The sequence below is a fragment of the Miscanthus floridulus genome, chromosome 14, assembly GCF_019320115.1.
Source record: "Miscanthus floridulus cultivar M001 chromosome 14, ASM1932011v1, whole genome shotgun sequence".
NCBI lineage: Eukaryota > Viridiplantae > Streptophyta > Magnoliopsida > Poales > Poaceae > Miscanthus > Miscanthus floridulus.
The window spans coordinates 72,405,265-72,425,587 of NC_089593.1; the positions used below are offsets into that span (position 1 = coordinate 72,405,265).

The following is a 20,323-nucleotide window of genomic DNA, read 5'->3' on the forward strand; positions in this document are numbered from 1 at the left end:
CCAGCACTAGTTGGATTCAGACATCCGAATTGTAGCTTCAAGTTGGTCAATAGAGCTAGCTGTTTGAATGCTGTGCATATCGGAATGTTCCTTTCCTTCCAGGTGCAAATTTACCTTCACATTCTGATTTTCAGAAAGTTCAAATTATCCATATAGCTCAGTTCACGGATTCCTATTTGTAAACATTTTGTGCCAGAAGAAATCACAAAGCAGTATAGCACAGCATAACTGAACAGAATCTTCAGTGGGCACCAATGCTAAAGCTGAAGATATGCATGGCAAAATCAAGCGGCAAACGGAAAAAGTAGAAGAATAGCTGCACAATCTTGTGTGTGGGAAGAATTATGCAAACAAAATCAGGCAAGCAAATACTGCCAGTGTGTACTCTGATGTTGGGTGGGTAGGTCCAATATCCCTGCTGATGACAGCATAACCAACACATTTCCTCTCCCAGAAAAAAAAGGCATATATGATATATAACAACCGTTTTTATTAGGGTTCTGGGCCCCAGAACATATATCCATGCATGGACTAAGTAGTTGCTGGGCACAGCCACAGCTGCTTGCCTTTCTTGTAATGTACAGTATTCCCCTGATGATTAGGGGGTGAGTGTGCTGATGCTTTCTTCCAGCTCTTTGCACTGTTTTTTTTTTTGCCATTCAATGACTCAATCAGCAGCAGTGACCTCTCATCATCATGGCCTAAGTTCGTTGGGCATGTTCTCCTTGGTGGCATCGACTGGATGTGCTGAATTTAAATTTATATTGTTTTCTTTGTACATGAGTGCTGCGGCAACTTGCATTGGCTAGTGTTTGGATCATGCTAAATTATGCCACGACAAAATGCCTTCCTTTTTTTTTTTGTTATGGATAGTTTCCCCTGGTAGATGGTTGATTTGATATGAATAAAGCCTGAATTCTTTTTTTTTGGTTGCCCATCCTTTGTACTGTTACGTAGTATTAGGAGTATGAGATTCTCTCAAAGGGAACAGTGCTATGAAATTATGTGGAATAATAGCACGTGAACAGCTAGTGCCATATGGATAGAGATGGGATTAGCAATTTGTGGAATGTTACTGTAGAGAGAATCGCCATGATTCACAATTTCACAAATGGGTCTGAGAAGTCCGTCCGTATGTGATGAGGATACTGTCAAGTTGGGCGGTAGGTCAATGATAGAGGGTTACCCTACCATAATGCAAAGCCAGCGTGTATCCATTAATCTTAATCCAATGCAAATGATGGAGCATCTGATCTGACTTGCAACAATATTTCTTGCAATTCATCAACTTCCTACTGCTTAATGGATGCAATTAAAAAAATGTGTCGTTCTTGTGTTTTTTCATTGAAAAGATTTTTTTATTTGATTCAAGTCATCAATCATCAAAAATTCCATCCACAACACCAATAATATATCGGAAGTGCTAGCGCTCGGACGTCCGGATAGACGCCCACGTCCGGACGCCCGCACGTTGCACTCCGTTTCGCGCTCCACATGGGGCCCGCGTCTGCCCGAGCGACAAAAGGGGGAAGGGCGCGCGGCGTCTCCGATTCAGAAGGACCTGACCGCGGCCTCGTATGGATGCCTTGCCGACGCCGGAAGAGACAATGCAGCAGAAGGTGGGGAGGAGAGATGCAACACCCGATCTACTTTTGAAACATCCAAATACAAATAGTTGCAACATACGTCTAAAGACATTTAAAACACTTGAAACATGCTTCTAAAACACTTGAGAGAAACACCTGAAAACACTTGAAAAACCATTGCAACATGCATCCGGAACATACCTCTGAAACATCTGAAACACTCGAAACATACTCTTGCAACATGCCTCTGAAAACAATTGCAACATATGCAACATGTGCAATATTGCCCGATTTACTTTTGCAATATCAATATGAAACAAATGCAACATACATCTGAAACGCCTGAAACACTTGAAACATACATATGCAACATAGGGGGCGAGAGAGAGCCTGGCGCGGTGAGCGCCATGGCCGCCGGGGTGGGGGAAGCACGGTCGCTGGGGTGAGAGAGGGCGCCGCCGGGGGTGGGGAGGGCATAGCGCCCGGGTGGGGGAGAGCCGCCGACTCCCTACAACACCGCCGCGTCACCTCTAAAGGATCTCACTCGTGCTCCATGAATCTCGCCCGTGCGGGGGGAGAGAGCCGCCGAATCTGCGGGCGTTGAGGGCTCCCGGTGGGGAGGACGCCAGGGTGGGGCGAGGGGCGCGCCGGGGTGGGGGAAGGAGCTGCCGGGGTGGGTGAGGACGCCGCCGCCGGCCAGGGAGGCAGCCATGGCCACGCGTCGGGGTAGGGGAAGGCGCGCGCTGGGTTGGGTGAGGGCGCCGCTGCAGGCCATGGATGGAGCGGGCGACACACGCGATGGAGGTGGTGAGAGGCGAGCGAGCCAATGGATGAGTGGAGGATAAGCGCAGTGGGGATTTTTTTAATAGAGAGCGGATGAGTGGAGGAGCTGCGTCCGACACCCCGGACGTCTGGTAAGTAGCATTATGGATAATATATATTTGTTAGGCCCTGTTTGTTTTCCTCCGGCGAAAGTTTAGCCCTGTCATATCGAATATTTGGACACATGCATGGAGTATTAAATATAGACTAATTATGAAACTAAATGCACATATTGAGACTAATTTGCGAACGAATTTTTTAAGCCTAATTAGTCATGATTTGACAATGTGGTGCTACAGTAAACATGTGCTAATGATAGATTAATTAGACTTAATAAATTCGTCTCACTGGTACTGAGAACTTATGTAATTTGTTTTTTTATTACTATCCGAATACTCAACGTGACATCCCTTCATGTGACATCCCTAAACTTTAGCCCCTGAATTTAAACACCCCCTTACTCTGTTTGAAATTATAGTTCATTTTAGCTCTATACAAGTCAAATCCCTCTACCCTTGACCGAGCTTTTAGAGAAAAAATAGTATATCAAACATCTACAACTTCAAATGGATGCACCATCTAGTCATATTACATGAGAAATTAATTAAACAAAATTGATATTATAGAAGTTGATGCATTTAAACTTGATCAGAATTTGAGAAGTTTGACTTGGGACAATACTAAAATGACATATAATTTAAGATGAACAGAGTATGTAATTTTAGCACGCAAAGGTTGCGGATGCTGAGACTTTCCTCTCGAAATTTCGTTGGTACGCATAGCAGAAGTGGCATTATCATGCAAGGGCATGTGAACGTTCAAGCAGTGGAAGAGAAGGTAGTATCATTAGGGCATGTGTCCAAATCAGCATATTGGTTGACATTCTCCAGATGAGTATATATGAGAAAGGCATATGGTCCCTTGATCAGCATCCAAAGTGAACAAATAACTTCTACAAAGTCAATGAAACATTTGGCAATACGTAAAGACAAATCGGTAAAATAGCGCTTGCAATATACGTAGCAGTTGAAATTCTGCATTGCCACACCTACTTTATTGATACCTTAAGAAAATACCAAAAAATGGCTTTCCCCGGTTCACGTTGTTGAATTTTTAATTGATCTATAAAAAAGGTATTCTTGAATGTTTTACCAAACAATAACTAGCGTCATGGGCACAAAAGTTCTTATGACAATTCAGTGCCAAGATGATTCATCAAATATAAATAAAGCATGCTATTATTGGATCATGCATGGTGCTCGGGATACATGATCTGTAGGCCAGAAGCAACATCACACACAGGCACTTGGCAGATAAGAAGAGTGTTATCCAGATCTAGCTTTGTTTCAGGAGCATGATCTTATCTGGCATAGTACTTCAACAAATCTGATCAGTACAAGCTTCCTGAGCGGCGCTGGTTTGGATCTGGCCTGATGGGCTCCCCTGTGAAGGGATCAAACTTGTAAGGTTCACCTGTGAAGGGATCAAACCTTACTTGTTGGCGTTCTGCCGAATATTCAGCGGGTGACCTGGAGCGGAAATCTGAGCCTAAGTCCGTGTTGTACCCTGCAGCAGGCAGGAATCTCCTTTCCCTAGAAAGAACAGCTTCTTCAGCTGATCTTTCAATATTTGAACTATGCTCTTGTATGTATCTTCGATCAAGATGCTTTCCAGTGTTGTGTCTTGATTCAAACGCTAATCTTGGTTCTGGGTTCATTCTGATGTCAATTTCGTCATGTCGCAGACGTGGTTCTGGGTTTCTTACAATGGTGGATCTTTCTTCAGCATATCTTCTAATCCTTGACTGAGACACTGGTGGATCGTCTACGTAATATGTTGAAGGATGATGGCCTGAGGAATTGTATCTACTGCTCCTGCAAGTAAAGTGGAGATTACCATCCGAGCTTGAATACCACAAGCACCATTTACAGTAAGCCAGCCAGAGCAGAGGAGCATAGATTTTAAGGCGTCGCCTAGTCGTCCGAGCGGGATTCCAAACGGGGTGTCGCGGTCGCCGCGCCCTCATCGCGTATGGCGTCGCCTCGCGGTTGAAGGCGTCGCCTAGGCGTCGCTTTCGCTGAGGCGGACGCCGCTGGACGGAAAAACGCGCGGGAAAGAGCAGCACCGCGCGCTCGCACGGGAAAAGAGCGGAGCTATGCGCGCGCGTGGGAAAAGCAGCAGCTGCATGCCTACACCTCCCGCCAACCCAATCCCCATCGCGTCAGTTGAGAGAAGGAGAGGGAGAGGGAAAGGAAGGAGAGAGGAAGAGAGAGGAGGGCGGCGGCGCACCTGGAATCCGGCGCCGGCGCAGCGTAGGCGACTGCCCCTACGCGAGTCCGGCCCGTCCGCGACCCGCCTACGCGAGTGCGACTCCGTCCCGTCCGCGACTCCAGCCCTATCCGCGACCGACTCCCGCTCCGTCCGCCGCAACCCGCGAGCAGCCCCGCGACCGACTCCGGCCCCGTCCCCAACCGCGACTCTGCTCTGCGAGCACGCGATTGGCAGTTACGTCCTCCCCTCCTCTTTCCTCTGCTGCTCTGCGGCTCTCCTCTTGCTCCCCCTTCTTCCTCTGCTCTTCCTCCGCCTCGTTCCCATGCTCTGCTCCTTCCTGTGCTCTACTTTGCTTTCTCTGCTCTGCTCGTTTCTCCTATTTATGTGTTACAGTTTGATAGTTGGAATGGATAGCTCACAGGTGTGCTCTTCTGATGTGGTTGCCTAATTGCTGTGAATAATTAATATATGCTTGACTGTTTCTCTCTGACGTCTGAACTTTGCTGCATAAGAGAGGTTAATTTATTGATCTGTGTCATTGTTATATGTGCCTCTGAGGCTCTGATTGTGAACAGCAGTATGTGTATAGCGTCGCCTCAACGCGTGCCTAATTCGCCTAGGCGTCTGGAAGGGGGTGGAGCGCCACACCTCACCTTACCACCTTAAAAACTATGAGAGGAGTGAGTGCAAACCTACCCGGGTGTCACAAAATCATAATCTTCATCTGGGTATCGCTTGCTATGTATTTCTGGATTTCTTGGCAAATAAGTAGTACCGTGCAATGTATGTGTTAAGCCAAAGGCCTCAGCCTGGTGCTGCAAGTCAAAACAAGATATTGAAGGAAAGAAAAGGAGAAAAGAGCAAAAAGGAAAGGTGGATGATATTGAGTGAGGTAGTACCTTAGCAATCAATGATGCAAAATAATGTCCTTTATTGCGTTTATCTCCACCCGATATCAAAAACTGCATGTGCTTCTTGGTGAGGATTAATGATAACATGGTTCAGGTAAGGGCTCAAAAATCATTTATGTAAAACAACTGAATACCTGATTAAGGACAGCAAGAGCAGATGACTCAGGAAGCTCATTGAGGCTTTTTACACAATGGATGTCAATCTGAAGAAAGGAAGATGGAAAAGAACATCATGCTTCATGGTTCATACATTAAAAGGGAACAAATGGAGACCTCCCTGTACAAATCACTTACATCATATTGAGTACCAATTCCTAGACGTAGAATTCGAAGCAAGACTTCCTTGACAGCTGAAGGTAATGAATTAACAGCTGATTCATAGGGGTCAGAGGCATCAGCCGCCTAATAAGAGAGAAACACACAGAAAACATTGTCACAAACATGAACAAACACACCATCCTTTCTCCTTACTGCAATATGAAATTTATTCCATTCAACTAAGCATGCTTACCAAAAAAACATGTATTCAAATACTAGAAAACTGCTAATTCAGATGGTCAATGCTGGGATATCTGATGCTCAGTTTTGTTATATCATAAATAAGCAAGAACTCAAGCTACAAAAACTGGAAATGGCTGTGCTTCTAGCCTATTTAACCTACCCAACAGGAGAGCTTCCAGTAAAATAATTGCACTTCTAGCCTTCAAAGCCAGAGTTGAGCAGCAAACTATCATACAGAATCTGATGTCTTCATATTATATTTGTACAGAGAAGACAAATAGATCATAAGACCACCTAGAGGTAGCAGACTGATGCGCAGTTCACTTCTAAAACAACTATAGCATCCACAAAATGAAGGTGACAAATAACAAGTGAACCAAAGCTCTACTGAGTCACTGGCTAGCTAAGATGAACATTTCAAGACTTAGTAGCTCAGGTCATTTCAGATTTAATTATAGGAAGTTCTATCTTTACTCAAAAGTCAAAACTCACTTGTTAGTTTTTAACATTAAAAGGAAGAAAAAGAAAAGACAACATGTTGATTATCATACATACATAATTAGATAATCTTGGAGCTTTCACTTGACGATCAAGTGAATCATGTCCATATCTTCCATGAGAATAATCTTGCCTATCTCCTGATACATTTGATCTTCTAGTTCTCACTTCTTCACGAGATCGCTTCTTGTCATTGTCTGCCACAGGTCGAGCAACTGACACCTATTGAGAAAAAAAACATGAGATTAATTTGTCAAATCCAAAGTAGAAAGATCAAACAAGCAGCAAGAAGCTAGTGATAATCCCAAACAGATAACATTGTTATTCATGCCTGGATCCTGAAAGACGGTCCTCGATTAGGTCCTCTCACCGTTTTACCATCCATTTCTTCTATAGCATTTTCAAGCTCCTGTAATTGATAATATATAGTTTTTTTTATAGCAATCAATCCAATACAGCTGTTTAAAAAATATCCAAGCACATTAAGTGCCCGAAAGCATACTCTTCAGAATTATGATAAACACTTACTGAACGATTGGCGAAGTGAACAAAACCAACTGGGCCTTGTCCTCTTCTTGAGATAGCAACCCGTACTACCTGGTTGCACATCCGTCACAGTTGTTCAGCATTGCATGTAATATTGGTTAGTCGAAATTGCAAAAAATGTGACAGACATCTTGGTGCACCAACCTCACCGAACTGTTCAAAAAGCTTTCTCAAGTACTCCTCGTTAACATCTTCTGGCAGGTTCCCAACAAAAGCAGACTTAATCTGAGAGTACACAGAACAGAAATCACGATCAAAAGTTCTAACAGAAGATAACTATATTTATATCGAGGAAAACCCTTTTTCTACATTACCTTGGCCATTTCATCAGGATCCACATGAGACTCTTTATCAGCCCAATTTATCGCAGGATGCAAAATATCGCCAAGCATAAAATCTGTTCTTGAACCGATACGGATTACACGTGCTGCAGCCTGTGATTGATAGTTTCAGGAGGAATGAAATCAAAGGAAGCTGGCTTGAGCAGAAAGCAAAGGACCTAAGAACATCTTCACCAAGATGTTATTAGATATGTCTTTTCCACGCATCTCAGTGGCGAAAACTCAGATCAGTGATGACTGATGAATCAAGATCTTATCTAGATAACATACTTGTATTTTGTATGTGGCAGCTGTGATTGATATCAAATAAGATTTGCAGAGTAACATAATGGCAGATCCAAATTACTGTGGTGTAGTAATGAAGCCAAGAGAAGGGAATCAAGTATCAGCATGGGAGATATAATTTCACAGCCACAGAACACAGCTAGATTTGGGAATAAACTGAAAAACGATCAACTAGGAAATTCCTAAGAGGATCATCAAGCGACGTACGGTCGCCAAAACCCTGGTTGCCCCGTCGTTGGGTAGCTGACATAAGAGGACCTCTCTCTGTCCAGGTTCTTACAGAATATCTCTTATGGGACTTGATGGAAGGTTTCTCGCTGCAGCAGAATGATGCCAATCAGCATTGTTTGGAGGCTTACTAGGAATGGTTCTTACTCTAGCAAAGTCGGCCTGCAATGCCTTTTTCCTTGGTTCCATCCGCTTTGCTCCTTGGAAACGAATTTGGAAATATTGGGCTCCTCTTCGCTGCAAGTTCTTCATTTGGCTTGCATTAAAGAACTGTTCTCGAATGGCGGACCAGCTCACTAAAAGAGGACTCCCCACCCGGCTACTTGCCCCTTCTGTAATCAAGAGGAGGAGACCATACGACACCTATTGGTTTCATGTGTTTTCGCCTGGCAAATCTGGTTCATCATTTTGCAGATTGCACAAAATTGGCTTGGCCTCCATTGCACCCCAACCATCAACTCATAGATTCTGAAGCTGGTGGTACCAGGCACTGGCAGTTAAAGAGGTAACAATGGACAAAAAAAGGGGTTCAATTCACTGGCAATATTGGTGGCTTGGGAAATCTGGAAGTACAGGGCGACTGTGTTTTTAATGGCTCTACTCCAAGCATTACAACGGTGTTGCAAGCAGTCACTTATGAGTGCATCCTTTGGTGCTCAGCCGGAGCAAAGGACCTCCTGAAGCTTCTTGGAAGGCCTTTGGGAGGGGCTCAGGCAATAGTGTGGTAGTTCTGGTCATGTTGCTTTTGGCTTTTGGTCTTTACTTTCAGTATGCCCTAGTTTTCTAGAGTGTTGTGGGTGTTTGACTGTGTGAGTGTTGTTTGGTATTTCTTCCTGTTTCAGACCTTTCTTCTTAATGAAATGATATGCAGCTCTCCTGTCTGTTCAAGAAGAAAAAAGAAGGGGGAGGGGGGGGGTAGTGTTATATAGTCTACTTTTACTTGAATTAAAGAAATATATAGGCAAGTCAAAGAATGCCAAATAATTTCTTCTAAATATAATGAAGCGCAGTTCTCCTGCGTTTTTGCGGGGGGGGGGGGGGGGGGGGGAAAGAATGCCAAATAATAACGGATGCCAACACAAGCAACAGAAGAAGCTGCCAAGTAACAGTGTTGCTTCAATCATCGGTAACCTTCAGGTCTTCATAACTGAACTGTTAAACTTCATTGCAGCCATTAATTTATTGTAAGCTCTTATTTGACTCTTGGTCTGAGAGAGAGAAAGAGGATCTGCAAAGGAAACTTTCTACATCACATGGAAGTAGATGACTAATGAGATATATGTTGATTTCCCCATCCGTGTTTCTAAATGTCCTACATATGGATTTTGGGTTTTGCTGTTGCTAAAAACTCAGGCTAGATGGTGATGGAGCTAGTCACTTTTTTGGACGGATAAATGGCTTCATGATCGATGTATTGCTGATATTGCCCCACATTTGTTTGATCTCATTCCTAAGAGACGAGCAAATAAACGCACTGTCCTGGAAGGCCTCACAAACCAGACTTGGATCTTGGATCTGCAAGGTGCACTTTGTCTAATGTGGAATTCCTTGAGCTCTGCGACACTCTGTCTAATGTGGAACTACAGTCTGGTGTGGAAGATTCTCATATTTGGAAACTCAGCTCAAGTGGACAGTATACAGCAAAATTGGCATATAGGGGTTTATTCCAGGGATCAGTGAGACTATTCTCTTGGGAGGGGATCTGGAAGACTTGGGCACCGGCCAAATGTCGCGTCTTCATGTGGCTTGTCGCACACAATAGATGCTGGACAGCAGATAGGCTAGCAAGGCGGGGTCTTGACCATCCCTCTCGTTGCCTTCTTTGTGACCAAGATGCTGAGACTATAAATCACCTTCTGGTTTTTGCACAAGATTTTTGGTTTGGCCAGCTGCAGAAGGTTGGCATGCGAAGCATCTCGCCCCAGACAGGTGAAACATCCTTTGGGGCCTGGTGGGACAGAGCTAGCAGGGCTGGTGGTGGACTGGCAAGAGAAGGCTTGAACTCTATTGTCATTTTAGGAGCTTGGACACTCTGGAATCATAGAAATCACTGTGCATTCGATGGAGAGTCACCAAATCTAAATAGAGTTTTAACTCTTGCTTCCGATGAGTTGAGGTTCTGGGGGACTGCAGGTGCCAGGGGTATATCTTACCTGACTGGCCTGCTGCCTGAATGATTGTTTTTGTAGGTCAGGGGTCATTGTAAACTGTTCTCAAGGCGATTAGTTTTCTCTTAGAGTCCAAGGCGTGAGTGTGTGGTGTTGTATGGGGTTTCTTTCCCCCTTTTTATTCTTCTTAATATAATGATACGCAGTTCTCCTGTGTGTTCGAGAAAAAAAAACTCAGGCTAAACTTTGGAACTACATTACCTCTGCAGCATTATGTGTTTTCAACACAGCTTCTCACAGGTCTCTAGAGAACAAAGGTCATCCAGATAAACAAATGATAATAAAGGCCGATGATTTCATGTAGTTAATTACTAGTGAGCATGGAATACAGTTTGTGATGCAGATCAGAAAAGGCAAGCATGCAAGTATTCCTTTGGCTTGGCTAACCAATCATCATCCTTCCAGACAGTGTTTCATCAGATATAGCGCAGACACGCGGCATCACGGGATCCAGGCAGGTGGCGCGATCTGCGGGAGCGGGGAAGACGAACAACGGCGCAGATCTCGCGGGGCTTGAGGAAGAGGGTGGTGCGGTTGAAGACTTCTTTGGCCAGCTGTGGTTCATCCCCTCCGACTCCCCCTCCCCTGGCGGCCAGGTTAGGGTTCGACACCATGGTTTGCACCGTGATGGGGGAGACCTAGTCTGGATCCGCAAGGATCTCTGGGAGTCCAGAAATTTCTAAGTCAGTGATTGTTTCCCGGTTGGAGCTAGAGTTTGCTGGTTTGGTTCTCCGAAGAAATTCAGTTTTGCATCTGATTTTTGGGGGAAAGGAGTCAAGGATTCGTTCGTGTCGAAGTTGAAAGGGGTGATGGCCAATCGTGGTAGGGGTGGGAGAGCTCCACAGAGGCCGAGAAGTCCTGAGGAAGATTGGGGCTGGGGTGAGGGAGGCTGGTACCAGAACCCGCCTCCGTTCTACCAGCCGCCGATGAGTCCGCCTCCGATGGGGCCGTTTCCTCCACCGCAATCAGGTCCGTTCGGATTCTTCCCAAATCAACTTCACAATCAGCAGTACTACAACCAGGGGCAATATTCTGGGCAGAATCAGTTCAATGCTTTTGGGCAGAGAGGTCAGGGTCCTCGTCCTGGTGGTAGAGGGGCTCCAGGTAATCGAGGGAGGTTTCAGCAGGGCCAGCAACAAGGCCGTCAGCAACCTCAACAATCACAGCCACAACAACAACCAAAAGCTTTGGACAATCAGGCAAATACACAGGAACAAAATCCTACTACTCATCAAGAGGTAGATCAGAATACTGCTCAGGTGATAGAGGGTGATAAGTCTGGAAGTAACAGGGCGTCTCAAGTGGTTTGTTACAACTGTGGGGAACCAGGACACTTTGTTTCCACTTGTTCCAAACCCAAAGTATGTTTTGTGTGTTTTCATCAGGATCACATAGCTGAGAAGTGACCCAGGTGGAGTGAGCCTGAACAAGTGGTGCAGTTTATGGGTAGTGCTTGTAAGGGCCTGGGATTCTTCCATGTGAATGTATCTCGAGATGAAGATAGGTTTAATTTGTGGACTGGATATGATAACTGCGGAGTTTTCACAATAGAAGAAGGTGAGATGGACCAGGAGACTATTCTGAAGTATCTTAGGGAGTTATTTGATGCAGATTGGCCCTGGCAATTAAGGAGCATGGATGAGTTCAGTTATCTGGTGAGATTTCCTCCGGGGCAGAGAGTGGACAGGATAGTGATCAACAAGATTTCATACTTCTACTTAGAGAAAGGTACAGTGATGGCTTCTTTAAAGGTGTGGAATGGAAATATTGAGCCAGTGAGTAGCTTGACTGAGGTTTGGGTGCAAGTCAGGGGCATTCCTCCTAAATGGTGCGATTGGGTCACTTTCAGGCAAGTTGCTTCTACAATTGGGAAATTGGTGGAGGTGGACTGGCAATCTCTTTTTGCTAGTTTCTTTGCAATGGAGAGAGTTAAAGTGAAATGCAGAGACCCAGTTAAAATTCCCCAAAAGAGCATGGAAATGAAGGATGAGCTTTTTGTGAAAAGCTTCAAAACAGAAGGCTTTGAGCAGATATCTGAGAAGACTGGGAAGGATGGAGATGATGGTGGTGATGATGGTGATGGTGATACAGATTTGGATGAGGATGACCTGCTATCTGATGAAGAGAAAGAGAAGGAGGGTGACCCTACCAGTCCTAAAAATGACAAACCCTCTGATTTTGCAAATCAAGGGAAGAAAGTAGGCGAACCTCTGGATAAGCAATCTAAGCAGTCTATGCCGAGTGGGAGTAAGACAGTAAGAAACCTTAGTCAGCTCTTTGCGGTGGAGATGCTAGATAATGATGTCAACAGAGAAGCAATGGAATCTTCATGCATCAGTCTCCTAAAAGCTATGGAAATAGAGGACAGGGAGGAAGTGTGGGTAGAGGATGTTGGTGAGACTTTTGAACCAGAAGAAGAAAGCCTGAATCTGCCATCTGAGTGGCTGTATGGATACTCTGATAGTAGTGGTCAGCTAGATCAGCCTTTACTGAATCAAGAGAGTACTGAGAGTAATGCCAACAGTTCTGATATTCAACAAATTGATACTGTACCTGGGGTTGAGGTCCAAGGAAAAGTTGGTAAAGTAGCTAGTTCTAAACCAAGGAAGAGGGGTTGGGGTCCTGTGCTACCAGAAAGGAAAAGCAAACGAGCTCCACTGAGCAGGGTGAATATGCTGGAAAAAGCACAAGTACTCTCAAAAGAAAGAACAACCTGGAAATTGAGAAAGGTAAAAAAGTTTCAAAACAAATTTCTACTTCTTTGTTAGAAATAGCTTCTAGTATTGATCTTGACGTTCCAGCAGAGGAACTGTCTAAGCAAAAAGTAGTCAATCAAGTTCTAGAATTAGAGATAGAAAGAAATAATAGTTTTAGTGTTGAATGTAGTGCTGTAGACTGCCCTGCTAAGGTAGACATAAAGGAAAAGCTGACTTCTGTTGGAAGTCAACAGAAAGTTGATTCTGATCATATAGGATGTAGTTTCTCTGCAGTAAATGGAAACTCTCTTGATGTTAGTGGAACTGCTGGTTCCAACTATCAGAGATCTTCTGGAAAAGATAATAGGGGCTCAGATCCCACAACTCCTGATGGGAGGATTAGTGAGGCTGAGGACTTGAACATTTTAGAGGCTGAGATTGAGAAAGCCTGGAATAAAGTAGTTAATAGGAAGAAGAGCAAGAAAAGGAAATGATAGGTCTCTTTTGGAATATAAGAGGTTTGGGCAAAATAGGAAGATTACCTGCTTTAATTAATAGGATTAGAAGTACTAGAGCTGATTTTGTAGGTGTCATGGAAACTAAGAAGGAGTCTTTCACTCCTGGTTATCTTAGATCTCTTACTGGTAATGTGCCTTTTGATTGGTTCTATCTTCCTGCCAAAAAGTCTGCTGGTGGCATTCTGGTTGGTAGCAACAGTGATAAATTTTCTGTTACTTTAATTTCTACTTTAGAGTTTTCTGTTAGCATTATGTTGCAGGATACAAAGATGGGTTTTAGCTGGAAATTAGTAGTAGTTTATGGTTCCCCTTATGAGGAGGGGAAGGAATCTTTTATAAAAGAATTACATTCTATTATGGAGTCCTGGCAAGGACCGGTCATTTTAGGTGGTGACTTTAATATGCTTCGTTTCGTTTCTGACAAAAACAATGCTAGGATTAATTATAGATGGGCTGATGCTTTTAACGAATGGGTGCATAAGTGGGCTCTGTTGGAACTCAATGCATCCAATAGAAAATTCACTTGGACCAATAACCAAGACAATTTGGTAATGGCCAAAATAGATAGAATTTTTGTGTCTACTGAGTGGGATAGTGGCTTTCCTTTAGCAACTGTTAAGTGTCTAGATAGAACAGTGATCATAATCCTCTGGTCTTGGAAACTAACGTTTTAGATTTGAAAAGTGGTGGTTCTACCAAGAGGTTTTTTCTGACATTGTCGAGAAAGCTTGGAATACTCCATGTAATTTGGCTAATAGTTTAGATAAATGGCAATTCAAAATTAGGACTCTTCGAAGGTTTGTTAGGGGTTGGGCTATGAATGAAGTGTCTAGGCTGAACAAATATAAAAATGAGCTTGCTTTGGAATATAATGATTTGGAAGTCGAGTTGGATTTGATTAAGGAAGCTGTTTGGAGTTGCTATGCTGATGGTGCTCCTGGTCCTTAGGGGCTCTCATTTATGTTTTATCACAAATTCTGGGATTTGATTAAGGCTGATTTGGTTGGTATGTTTAATGATTTTCATAGAGGGGATAGCTAGATCCATGAAGAATTTTAGACCTATCAGTCTTATTAACTGTAGTTTTAAGGTGTTCTCCAAAGTGTTAACTCTTAGATTAGGAAAGATTATGAATAGATTGATTTCTCCTCAACAGAGTGCCTTTATTCAGGGTAGGTATATTTTAGAGAGTGTTGTGATTGCTCACGAATTAGTGTGCGGTCTTAGCAAATCAGGTGAACCTGGGATAATCCTGAAGTTAGACTATGAGAAGGCTTATGATAGAGTTAATTGGGACTTTTTGTTTGAAATCCTTAGAACTAGAGGTTTCAGTAATACTTGGATTGACTGGATTAGACATCTAGACATAGGTGGCTCTGTGGGAGTCAATCTTAATGGTGAGGAAAGTAGTTTTTTCAAACCTGGGAAGGGGTTAAGGCAGGGCGATCCTATCTCTCCCTTGCTTTTTAACTTAGTAGGTGATGTTCTCACAAAAATGCTCCAGAAGGGGGCTGATTGCTGAAAACTTTAGAGTAGGTGGTATTGTGTCGTTGCAGTATGCAGACGACCCCATTCTTTTTTCCAGAGTTGAGGAGGAATATACTATGAACCTGAAAGGTATTCTCATTTGGTTTGAACAGTTGTCTGGCATGAGGATCAATTTTCATAAAAGTGAATTAATCCCGATGAATGTTGAACCTGAAGTAGTTCATAGTCTTGCTCATCTGTTCTCCTGTCCGGTTGGTAGCTTACCTATCAAATATTTAGGGGTTCCTCTGCATTTTGGGAAGCTCAGTAGGGAGGACATTCAGCCTCTAGTAGATAAAATGTTGAAAAAGCTGGCCGGCTGGAGAGGTAGACTGTTGTCCTATGCAGGAAAACTAGTTCTGATTAAGTCTTGTTTAGCTAGTATTCCTGTATACTTACTCTCGTTTGTTAAATTTCCTAAATGGGCCATTAGAATTCTAGACTCACATCTGGGTAACTGCTTATGGGATGATAGCCCTACTGCCCGCAAAATTCATTTGGCCAACTGGGAAAATGTGAGTATGATGAAAGAGTATGGAGGTCTAGGTGTTCCTAACTTGAGAGATTTAAATTTGTGTCTCTTAGCCTCTTGGATCAAAAGGTATAATTTAGATGGTGATAAGATGTGGAGGCAATTTTTAGATTTCAAGTACAAAACCGCTAGACCAAACATCTTTTATAGCTCCTCCACTGGTGCTTCTGAATTCTTTAAAGGTATGATGAGAGCTGCTTCTGCAGCAAAAATGGGTTATAGATGGCGTATAGGAAATGGTAATAAGTGCAAATTTTGGGAAGATAATTGGTTAGGTACTTCTAGTCTAGCTATTCAATACTGGGAGATCTATGTGTTAATTAATGAGAAGGATGCTACTGTTGCATCCCTTTGGGATGGCAGTGATCTGAAATGTACTTTTAGAAGATGTGTTTATGGTAGATTATACAATCTTTGGTTAGAAGTAGTCCAGTTAGCTTCTACTATCATTTTTACTGATGAGGAAGATTCTCTAATTTGGCAGTTTAATTCTCAGGGTGTTTACTCTTCACAGTCCTTATACAAAGTCATTAATTTTAGGGGAATTTCTCCTGTATATGTTCCTGCTGTTTGGGCACTGAAGGTCCCACCTAGAGTCCATTTTTTCCTATGGTTATTGTCGAAGAATAAAGTTCTGACTAGGGATAATTTGAGTATTAGGAAGAAGATCAAGGATCCTACTTGTTTGTTTTGTTCAGAGGCTGAAACTGTCAATCATTTATATTTTGACTGCGTAGTAGCAAAGCAACTTTGGTCCATTCTTTCTGAAATCTTAAATAAGCAAGTTGGTACAGACTTTGTGTCTATAGGAACTACGTGGATTAGCAATAGGAAATTTGTAGTGGAGAATATTTTTTGTGCTGCTGCCCTGTGGGGGCTGTGGAAACTAAGAAATAGCCTGTGTTTTCAGGGAATACTCTGGGTCGATGTGCGAGTGCTGGTACTGAAGGTAACAGCTATGCTGCACAATTGGAGTTCTCTATGTCCGAAGGAGGTCCCAGAATTTCTGGATCGCCTGGACAAGCTGAAAAGCTTCGCTACAAGACCTCACCGACTACCTGGTTGAGTCAGGTTAATGACCAATGGGAACATGTCTTATATCAAGCTGGGGCTGATTGGAAGAACAATGCTTTACCTGATGAAGTTAAAGCCCTGCTGGCAAATGGGGATGACCTGGAGAAGATGGTGCATGAAAGGAACTGGATTAACTTTTCGAGCCTTGCGGAAGCCTGGGGAATGTAGTGTCTGATGCCAGTAGTTACACTTGCTGTTCTTGTGCTTTCTGTTTTGCCTGTTGAGGCTTTATGTGCTCAGGTGGAATTCTGAACTCTGAGATTTTGTAAGGCGCTAAACGGTTTGGCCTTTGCAATATAAAGGCCGGGGGCCACCCTTGAACTCTAAAAAAATAGCGCCACCCAGTGAACTAGGAAGATTGGGAATTCATTTCAGATAAACACTGGCAGTGGTCATTGTCTCTGCCTCCTATACTTTGTAATGAATTTCAACCATGGATATAAATGTAAATGTAAAGAGCATATCAAAGATACAAGATATGACTTAGATGAAAATTCTGGCATGTCTTTTTTCTATATGGCCAGTACCAAATTTTTCTCTACAACTGTGTTGAACAAATGATTCTTCAATGTCGGTGGCTTCTTCAAAAGTACCCACAATGCAACAGGAAATTTTCATGTGAAAACAGTAACATTAAAATCCATTCTTTGCAACATTAGTCAGTCATTTATGACATGATAGATGGAGAAATTATGTTGCCATATAAATCCAAAATCAATGTCAAGTATACAAGTCAGAGATGTGAATTCCTTCGCTTGTCAGAAGATCATAAGGTATTTTGCCATAGAATCCAAAATCAACGTCAAGTATACAAGTCAAAGATGTGAATTCCTTAGCTTGTCAGCAGATCGTAAGGTACTTTGATAATTTGGTGCCAATTCATCATTTGGCTCCATATTTTGATTAGGACATAGGGGCACTAAGGATATATAATCACTTGATCATGCATGAGACAAATGGCACATGTGCTCTTTTGCTACTAGAAAGGACGATAGACTAAGGTAATTTGCACATATCTTGATATTTGCATAAGATTCTTTTATCCAAATAAACTGAAAAGAAACAAGAGGCAATAATATTTGACCAATACCTGCAAGATAAATCAGTTGACAGAGCTATGATCAACTATACAAAAAACTACCTTTCCAAAAGGAAAATTTAAACTAATAGGATAAAATGAACAAAATATGAGAAAGAAATCTGAACATCGTAAAACAATATTTAAATTAATGGCAAATGCAGAATGTACTAAGAAAAGAAAACTTTTCCACCAGTGAGGCAAAGACTTACTGCATGAGAAGAAAATCTCACGAATGCAAAGCCTCGATTAATATTCCTCTTGTTTGACGAACCATGATTTGAAGCCATTGCAAGGTCAACCGAAACAACATCTTTGAATGTCTGGCAAAATATGTTTGTCCAAGTGAAATTATTTTGAGAAGTATATATATAAATGAAATCTATGATTGATAGGTATATCAAGGTTCTACCTTGCGAATCAATTCTTCAAATTCTTCTAAAGTCCACTCTGGCAAAACAATAAGGGAAAGCAGTCATTAGCACTTAGATGACAATTTTGATTTTCTGTGTATTTTCACAACAAAATTCTGCAGATCAACATGTTGACAAGCGCTCTGCACTGCTACATTGGGTTGTCTAAGACGATGGACAGGTATTACAGATTTTTCTTGCCATTGACATGACATTGATACTAACAAATGATTCCTCAAATATATTGGCGTGTATTTTTCTTTCAGGGAAATTTACTGCATCATGATTCTTGATTTTCACCATGAGTGGAGTTTACCTTTGCAAAGATTTCCAAAGAAAACCGTATCTTGATCCATTGACAGATCAACATCAAGCCTCTTTCCTTGAAGCTGGTAAAGAACCAACAGCAAATATGTTATGAATGTCAAGTTTCATACATGAGACACAGTGCTATTCTTTACATCTGTTATAATGAAAAGGCACACTACCATCTCAGATCTCACTCTGGAGTCTGGACCCAAGGTCTATAGAAAAGGAAATAAAATAAAACAAACTTGTGATTAATAGAAATGTGAAGAAACCAAAAAGCAGTTGCTGCAGGCAACATTATGAAACTGCTACGTATAACAAAATATTAACGACGGGAAAGCAAAAGTTGCTACATATAGATGTGAACTAGACACAGGGAAAAAATGATTGAACGTAATGGCAGACTGGTACATATTAGCACAAGTTAAGCATTGTTAGAACACATGTGACTAAACACAATAGATTTGTAAGCATTATTAGAACAAGTTAAGCATTCTTACCTCAATACCATTCTTTTGCCTTTTGGCCGTATAAGCATAGTCCCTCTTTGAAAACCTAACAAAACCATATCCCTGAAAAGATTTCAGGACAGAAAAATGACGTTAGTGTTTCATGACAAAGTGTAAAAAAAACGATGTCTAAAAGACTGAAATCATATACTGCAATGTCTAAATTTTACACTTGTACCAGACCTTTGAATGGCCATTCTGATCTTTCATTATACGCACGTCAATAATCTCTCCGCATGAAGAAAATATCTGTTAATGCATATACAAGTCAGTGCCACAACAAAGAAAATGCAAGAAAACTTCCTTTACACATGAACCATTGATTCCAACTTAACTACTTCAGACAGAAGAGAACAAACAAGTTGGACAGCAGCATTCTAAATATGAGTTAAGTTCAACATTGAAATATGAAATAAATTAAATATTCTAATCTTCACAACATGGCATACTTGGCTTATTACTAGATATTACTATTCCACTAAAAAAAGTACAGAATAAACCAAAGGGTCAAATGGGCAACTGTAGTTTTTCAGATTCAGCGATTCTCATCTAGATTACAGAAAAAATGTAAACCCCTCCTCCCCTTTAGGCAGGTATCAGGCAATGATATCTAACCACAGAATCTACAATGGCACCAGCTCTCCTGGCAGGTACACATCTAACTCTGATTTGCAATTTAGACGCTACTTTTACAAACCAGCCCAAATGCAACAAATACAGGTCTGATTCAACCTCTGTATGTCTAAAATTTTCAACACCATCAAACTGCTAATAGTGCACAGAAGCAGCCTTCTATCTCATGTGGGTAAACTACAAACCAGAAGAAACAGAAGCAGCAAACCAACCTCCCGGAGCGTGCTTTCCGTGGCCGACCGCGGCAGCCCGCCGACGAATACCTCGGCGCCCTTCGCCGTCGGGCGATCTGCGCATAACCACACAGCACACAAAAACCGCGGTCATTGGCATAGAAATCTCCCCCTCAATACATCAAAAACAAAATGACACTCACCTCGCTCATCGTAGCCGCCCCGCGGCGGCGCCATCTTTACCCTTGAAAAAAACAGAGGAGGGGAAAGGGGCGGGGCTATCTCGCCAAAATCGGCACCAAATCAGACGCCGCTGCGACCGGACGGATCGGCGGCGCCTCCCGGGTTTCGAATCCGGCCGAGCCCCCCGCGAATCGGATCGAATGGAGAACGAATCTTCACGGATTCGGTGGTGAGCCGGGGACTGGAGAGAGCCTACGAGACTTACCCGTTTTATCGCCTCCTTTTTTTTATTTCTTTTCGGAAAATTCGGAGTTAAGTGGGTTTTGACTTTTGAGCGAATGTACTTTTATGAGGCACTGGGCCCGGGCTGTCAGATAACGTTGATAGGCCGGCCCAGTTGATGCAAAACGAGATGGGCGATTTGATCGTGGGTCAGTGGTGTAATTTTCTCTTGGAATTCCTTTTCTCTTTCACCTCTCAAATCAAAGGAGAAACTACTGATACTGGGAGGATTTGTGAAA

The 20,323-nt window shown here is 42.6% G+C and overlaps 1 protein-coding gene across 3 annotated transcripts; it reads right to left on the bottom strand.

Moving 5' to 3' along the window:
* Window positions 1-3,504: 3,504 nt before the first annotated feature.
* LOC136504733 (uncharacterized) lies at window positions 3,505-20,097 on the bottom strand. 3 transcript variants are annotated; one of them, XM_066499715.1, is made up of 17 exons: window positions 19,823-20,097; window positions 19,659-19,735; window positions 18,997-19,062; window positions 18,805-18,876; window positions 18,312-18,384; window positions 17,995-18,032; window positions 17,795-17,905; window positions 7,450-7,569; window positions 7,280-7,360; window positions 7,118-7,186; window positions 6,921-6,998; window positions 6,647-6,811; window positions 5,885-5,992; window positions 5,725-5,793; window positions 5,579-5,641; window positions 5,376-5,494; window positions 3,505-4,276 (listed from the first exon to the last, which is right to left on the bottom strand). In XM_066499715.1, exons 1-17 carry the CDS (start codon window positions 19,854-19,856, stop codon window positions 3,799-3,801), a joined length of 1,821 nt encoding a protein of 606 aa, XP_066355812.1. In that variant the 5' UTR covers window positions 19,857-20,097; the 3' UTR covers window positions 3,505-3,798. The 3 variants fall into 3 exon arrangements, with proteins under 3 accessions (XP_066355812.1, XP_066355810.1, XP_066355811.1); XM_066499713.1 differs by having other exon boundaries at window positions 3,505-4,282; XM_066499714.1 differs by having other exon boundaries at window positions 3,505-4,282; window positions 7,118-7,182; window positions 7,276-7,360.
* Between the last annotated feature and the right edge of the window lie 226 nt (window positions 20,098-20,323).